The 7,478-nt window shown below is 35.1% G+C and overlaps 1 protein-coding gene across 1 annotated transcript; it reads right to left on the reverse strand.

Annotated features, from left to right (window-relative positions):
• Positions 1–5,263: 5,263 nt before the first annotated feature.
• On the reverse strand, positions 5,264–5,794 carry LOC138898554 (uncharacterized mitochondrial protein AtMg00810-like). Its single transcript, XM_070184630.1, has one exon. The coding sequence runs from the start codon at positions 5,792–5,794 to the stop codon at positions 5,264–5,266; it is 531 nt and encodes a 176-aa protein (XP_070040731.1).
• Positions 5,795–7,478: the final 1,684 nt, after the last annotated feature.

The following is a 7,478-nucleotide window of genomic DNA, read 5'->3' on the forward strand; positions in this document are numbered from 1 at the left end:
GTTTAAGGGGTAAAAATTTTGTAGGGCCATAATATTTGTGTCGCTATAAAGGCTTATCATTAAGGGTAAAGTGGGTAAAATAAAAAGTTCACAGTTAAATTGTTTTTAAATATAGAAATGTGTCATTCTTTTTGGAACAGACTAATAAGAAAAGTGTGTCATTTAATTTAAAACAGAGGTAGTACGTCTTTATTCTGTAATTGGTGGCTCTTAAAATCTTGATATTTTTTCACAAAAAAGAATTATAATACAAATGTATCTTAATATAATTTGGGAAATGAGGTTAAATTTTCTATCGGAATTAGAAATTCGGATATACTTCTCAATAATCTTATTAAAAAGTTAGAAAACTTATTTAGACAAAAAACATAGTCTAAACGAGATATTAGGTAGATGCAATAGCATAACATATTATTATCTTGTACAATTAAAAATCTATAATTAGAACTACTTTATACTCCCTCCGTTTTAATTTATGGGAATTCATTTGACTGGGTACGAAATTTAAGAAAACATGGAAGACTTTTGAACTTGTGCTGTAAAATGAAGCACATATATTTTGTGGTTATAAATCATTACATAAAGGTAAATTATTTCCAAATAGGGAAATGAGTCATTCTTTTTTGGATGAACTAAAAAGAAAATAGGTTCAAATAAATTGAAACAGAGAGAGGAACTAAACTAAGTTATTCATCGTCTTTGCAGGTTTAGAAGATATCATTTTTTCTTTAACACAATTATTGGATCAATGTAACAACACTCATTTTTGTCATAAAAATAAATATAATGTTGATTGCTATATTATACATGATTCATTCTTTTTATATAAAACTTTATCTTAACGCGGTATACACATGCAATGCACTTATTCTAAAACTAGTAATTTAATAATTATACGACACCTGATAGCACATAATAATATATGCAAGTGGATAACCATGTCTGCACTTTGCATTTTTAATTATATTTTGTTGTAATCTTAGACTATAACGATTTGCTTGTATAATTGACCAACAAGAGAGATTCTTGAGAAGTTTTTTCTTCCGTCATTCCCTTTGAAGCACAATCGTGAAAGGCTGATACAAAATATGAGGAGTCATTGGTTGATCATATGAATGGACTATATAGAATAGGTGTATCGTTTTCTTAATGTAACTAGTCAGTTAGGTACTATTATTTTCAATTTCCATTTTATTTTACCATATAATTAAAGAAAACATAACAAAAATAAATAAAGCAAAAGAAAAACAAAACACAAAGACAAAAATGAAGGGAAAAAATCAAGAAGAATTACCTAAATTTTAGTTCAATGAACCGCTTAAACTTAAAATAGGTGACGATTATATAATATTCTTAAAATTCATACGATATGTATATGTTTAATAAATAGTGAATTCGACAGCTATTTTGTTAAAATCAACAAGAACTCCTGGCTAAAAAGAGATAGTCCAGGTTTTATAGCTGATTCAGACCTACTAGTAGAAGGACTTCTCAAGATCAATTATAAGACCGTGGCTTCGCAATCCGCAGTCTTCTTACTCTCAAATTTTTGCACCCCAAATGGAAGATTCAATCTTGATAGACCCTACCCTTCCAACAGTACTCATCACTGAAATCCTCTCAAGGCTTCCAGTGAAAACCCTCGTGCGGTTCAGGTCTGTCGCAAAATCTTGGCTTGCTTTGGTTTCTAGCCCTGAATTTGTCAAAACCCATCTTAGTGTATCTGCTAATAACAAAGATTAGGCTTGTGTTGACAGAGGTTAGGAATATGTTATACATTCTTAGGGACTGTTCTGTTAGCTCTTTGCGTAGTGATTCTGTGACTGAGGCATTGCACTTGAATTATCCCATGAATAAACCCAACAAAACTTTTACCATTGTGGGTTCGGTTAATGGATTGATTTGTCTTGCCACTGATGATAATGACTTGTTTCTGTGGAATCCATCAGTTAGAACACATGTTTACGGAACTGGCTGGACCGGGATGGACATGGAAAAAAATAGCCTGTCCGTTTAGTGGGGCGGGCGGTTAATATGCTGGGATACCGGGCTGGTAGTGGGCTGGAATATTTCGGGTTTTGGTGGGCCCAGCCGGGTTCTGGCTTATCGGGTCCGGACTGGCCCGGATTTTTTTTTAAAAGTGTATTATGTTTCCTTGTTCAATGTAATTATTTGCAAACTTTTAAATAATAAAATAATTATTTTAAGGCATAAAATTAAACTTTTATACTTCAAAGTTTAAAGTTTTAAATTTTAAATTTGAATTTTAAAATTTGAAAATTGAAATTAAGTGGCTACATAAAATTATTTAGTAAGATTAATATGTAAGGATCAAACTTCAAAGGCTTTCATTTCATATTTTTATTGCATAATAATACTTCAAATTAACTTGTCTTATAAACTAACACATTAAACTTAAATAAGTCAAACAAATTCAAAATAACTCAAATTGTCTCAAATCAACTTAAATATGAATTTCTGGAGGATGCACAAGACAACCCTTGATATGCCTCCTTAAACCAGTTGTGCCCTACAACTTTCAGTGAACATTAAAGACTCGATCACTGTTCTTGCACTCTACTTTGCGAATTTTTTCATTTTCTTCTGCCAACTCAAAGTATTCCCAGATATGTGAACGCACACTAGAAGCACAGGGCATGATTTAACTTGAACCTAACAAAAATAGTAACCACACTTCACTTGATAATTGTAATTTTATAGTGGCTACCGTAAATAATTGATAAAACTTAAAATATTAATTAATTTAGAACTTGAGAGCAATAAGCAATTCAATAATCAAAAGGGAATTGAGAGAGAATTAGATTACAAGAAGAGACCAAGTTGTGAAAAAAATGAAGAAGAGGGGCTATTTATAGTTATTAAAAGGCTAAGAATGTAATTTATCAATTATTAGGGGGTGGGGGGCTATTTTAGTAATGGGATAGGCCGAAATGGCTAAAAGTTTAAAAAATGGTCGTTGCTCAACGGTCATATTTTATTTTGACCGATCAGAATTTAAAAAAATAAAATTACAACATAAACCGGGCTGGACCGGGTTGGACCGGGCTGGACCGGGTTGGACCGGTTGGAAGGTTTAGCGAGCTAGCCGGGTTCCGGTGCAACAGTAGCCAAAAAAGATCCGACCCCGTCCGGCATAACCCCCTACCCTAACCAACTGGTCCCACCCCTTACCGAACCGGGCTGACCCGGGCGACCGGGTCGAACCGTGTTGTTTGTGGGCCGACCCAAACCGATTAACACCCTTAGTTATAAGGTACAAGAATTTGCCTAATTCTAGACCTACAGTAAGCCGTGGTTACCATTTCGGGAGGTTCAAATATGATTTTGGATATGATGAGTCCAATGATGATTATAAGGTAGTAGGTATGTTTAGGAATCGCGGCAATGAAAGGTTGCATCATGTTGAGGTCAAAACATATACTTTAAAGAGTAATCCTTTAAAAAGTAAGAATGATATTCCTGATGGGGTGGGATTCATTGAAATAGGTAAGTTTGTAAATGGGAAGCTTCATTGGGCTGGGGAGCTTCATTGGCCTAATAATTGGGATTTTTTCATAAGAACTAGAACATCATTTCTATTGATTTGGCTGATGAGAAATGGGGAAAGGTGGAGCAGCCCCGCTATGGAGAAGGAGATTATTTTTGGAGCTTGGAGTATTGGGAAGCGATCTTTCAATGATTTGTAATTATTCGACAAGTCACGCAGATGTGTGGGTTATGAGAGAGTACGGAGTTAAAGAGTCTTGGACAAAAATATATACTGTCAAATATCCTAGTTATGTGTATTCTTCTTTTATTGATCGAACACCTTGCATGTCAAACAAAGGTGAAATATTGCTTGTGCCTGGATCGACTTTAATGGGACACAATCCAGAGGATGAACTGATCAGATATCCAAAGATTATCAATTTTCATTCATGTGTTGCGACGGATATCTACATTGAAAGCCTAGTTGTCCCCTATTACAGAATGAACCAAGCACACAAAAAAATTGAACGTTGCAGAAGCTCAGATGAATAACAATGCTATAGCTAATGACTTGTAAGAGTTCCACGTTATACATTTTCCTGTTTCTATTTCACAAAAAAAAAAAAAAAAGAAGAAGATACTGCATGTTTTAAGGATATCTTCACACCACATCGGCTTCTATTTATGCTTTTTCTTTTTGCATACTTCCATGAAATAACTTTTTTTTGTGACAGTTATTTGGTTGTAGTGCTTGGTGTTTTAAGGAAATATGTTGTTCATATAGATAGAATAAGAATAAATAGTGCGAGGGACATGAGAACCTATGGTGCTCAGACTCTTCAAAAGTGTTGCCGTACCCTTATCGGATCCTCCAAATATGCACTAAATTTGGAGGATCCGACATACACCCAACAATATTTTTGAAGAGTCCGAACAACATAAATGAAAACCATGCAAGGTGAATGTGACAAATAATGTTGGAAAAATAATAATTCCGCCCAAAAATAATATCCACAGAAAATAATAATAACACAAGAGAGTAACAATGATACCAACTATTTTAACGAGGTAAATATAATACCCGAGCAGAGCAATATTATCACTATAATATTACAACTTAGTAGTATCAAGAGACTACTATAATTTTGAAAGAAATAACACTCTTTATTTAAAATATCTCGCTACAATATTACTGTCATTCACTATTTATCTCACAAACAACAATCTGTAGATTAATTACTCTCACTGCTTTGCTTTCTACTTAGCTTTTTTTTGTTTTTTTTTTTTGATGTGTTTCAAAAGAGAAATGGAGCCTCCTATTTATAGAAAAAACTTGCCTGCCATTAGATCAATCACATTTATTCTTTGCAATTTGCAGTGCAAATTTTCATCGGTTGAAACACGTTTTTGTGACTTAGCCGCCCAACTTGCAACTTTTTCTAACTTTTTCTTTATTTCTTTTAGATGGGTCCACAAATCTTCCCCTTAATTTTGAATTTTCTTGGTCATTCAAGTCTTGATCTCAACCTTTGAAAATCTTCAAACTTGAGAGACTTTGTGAAGATATCTGCAACTTGATCATGAGATCTCACATACTTGAGCTCGACTTCTTTCTTGTCAATGCATTCTCCGATGAAGTAATATTTTGTATCTATATGCTTGCTTCGATCATGATACACCGTATTTTGGCAAGTGCATGTGTGGATTTGTTGTCAATACAAATCTCGGTAGCTTCAATTTGTGGCAAATTGAGCTCCTTCAATAATCTTCTCAGCTAAATAGCATGACACGTACAAGATGTTGCTGTTATATATTCAGCTTCACAAGTCGAGAGAGTAACAATTGATTGTTTCTTTGAACTCCAAGAAATAACAGAATCGCCCAAAAAAAACACAAAACCAGTTGTGCTTTTTCTATCATCAATATCTCCCGCATAATCACTATCACAAAATCCCATAAGGTTGAAATCACTAGAACAAGAATAAAATAGCCCTAAGTCAATCATACCTTTTAGGTAACGAAGAATTCTTCTAGTGACTTTCAAATAGGTGGAGGTAGGAGCTTCCATGAAGCGGCTTACTACTCCAACTGCAAAGAGTATATCTAGTCCGGTACAAGTCAAGTACCTCAAACTTCCTACAAGACTTTTGAAAAATATGGGATCAACATTTTCTCCTTCATCAAACTTGGATAATTTTGTCCCACTCTCCATCGGTGTGTTCACGGGGTTGCAATCGAGCATGTTGAACTTCTTCAAGATCTCATTCGTATAGCTTTCTTGAGAGATGAAAATCCCATCCTCCATCTGCTTCGCTTCTAGGCCCAGGTAGTATGACATGAGCCCTACATATGTCATCTCGAACTAACGGGGCATATCTTTCTTAAAAACTTCAAATAAACTTGGGTTATTACCCATGAAAATAAGATCATCAACATAAAGACAAACAAGCAAGATATCTCCATTAGTATGAACTTTAATGTAAAGAGCATATTCATGAAGACAACGAGTAAACACATTATCTTGAAAATACTTGTCGATGCAATTATTCCATGCTCGTAGGGCTTGCTTTAATCTATATAAAGCTTTCTTCAACTGCAACACTTTATCTTCATGGTTTTTGACCACGAAACCCAATGGTTGTTCAACATAGACTTCTTCTTCAAGATAGCCATAAAAAAGGCTGACTTGACGTCTAGTTGATGGATCTTCCACTTCATTTGCGCCGCCAAAGATATCAGCAAATGAATCGTCTCCATGTGGGCAACAGGTGCATAAACTTCTTCATAGTCAATGCCTTGCCTTTGCTTGTAGCCGTTAGCTACAAGTCGTGCCTTGTATCTCTCCACATTCCATCAGCATTCTTTTTTGTCTTATATACCCATTTTACTCCAATTACACGCTGACCCTTGGGAAGAGTTGTTAACTCCTAAGTGTTGTTCTTCTCTATTGACTCGATCTCCTCCTCCTTGGCTTGTCTCTACCTTTTGTCTGTAATAGCTTCATCAAAGTTCATTGGTTCACTATCACCAAAGAGACAATATAAAAAATCAAAATTAGTAACTTCTTTTGTACCATCATAGAGCTCTTGAATGCTCCTTGTCTTTTGCGGTTGCTCGTTTGAACTTTGTTGAGAAGAAGGATATGCAACATTGATTGGAGAAGAAGGTGGATTTATATCCTGCACAAGCTCCACGATCTCTGGTTCTTCTTTATCACCAAAGTATGGAACAAAATCGTATGAAGTTTCTTCCTGAGCTTCCCAATTTCATGCCAATTCTTCATCAAATTCAATATCACGACTCACCACCATCTTGCCGCTACTTGGGTTGTATAGATTATAACCTTTTGAACTCGTATCAAAGCCAACAAACACATGCTTGACACTTCAATCGTCAAGCTTCGCTCTCCCTTGATGTGGCACATGAGCATAGGCTATGCTCCCAAAGATTCTCAAGTGCTTGACACTTGGCTTTCTTCCACTCCATGCTTCTTGAGGGGTTTGATCTCTAACATTCCTTGTTGAAGACCTGTTGTTCAAATAAACTGCACAAGATACAGCTTCTGCCCAAAATTCCTTGGGCATACTTTTAGCTTTTAACATATATTAAAAATCGTTTGATTCTTTCTCTCTGCAACTCCATTTTGTTGGGGTGAATAAGACACCGTTAGAGGGCGACGAATTCCATGAGATTGAAAAAAGTCATTAAATTCTTTTGAAATGAATTCGCCTCCTCTATCTCACCTTAAAGCTTTTATTTCATAGCCACTTTCTTTTTCTACATGTACTTTGAAATTTTTAAAAGCAACAAAAGCTTCAGATTTATGGTTCAAGAAATAAACCCAAGTCTTTCTACTAAAGTCATCAATGAAGAGTAGAAAGTATTTACTTTTACCAAAGGAAGGTAGATTGATTGGCCCACACACATCAGTGTGAACAAGCTGGAGCTGTTTGGTTGATCTTGACATGGACTTCTTTGGAAAACTCCTC

This window comes from Nicotiana tomentosiformis, chromosome 9 (assembly GCF_000390325.3).
Source record: "Nicotiana tomentosiformis chromosome 9, ASM39032v3, whole genome shotgun sequence".
Lineage (NCBI taxonomy): Eukaryota > Viridiplantae > Streptophyta > Magnoliopsida > Solanales > Solanaceae > Nicotiana > Nicotiana tomentosiformis.

Bases quoted from the DNA above. Each gene is read 5' to 3' on its own strand.
- LOC138898554 (XM_070184630.1), bottom strand. From the start codon at position 5,794: ATGGAGGATGGGATTTTCATCTCTCAAGAAAGCTATACGAATGAGATC.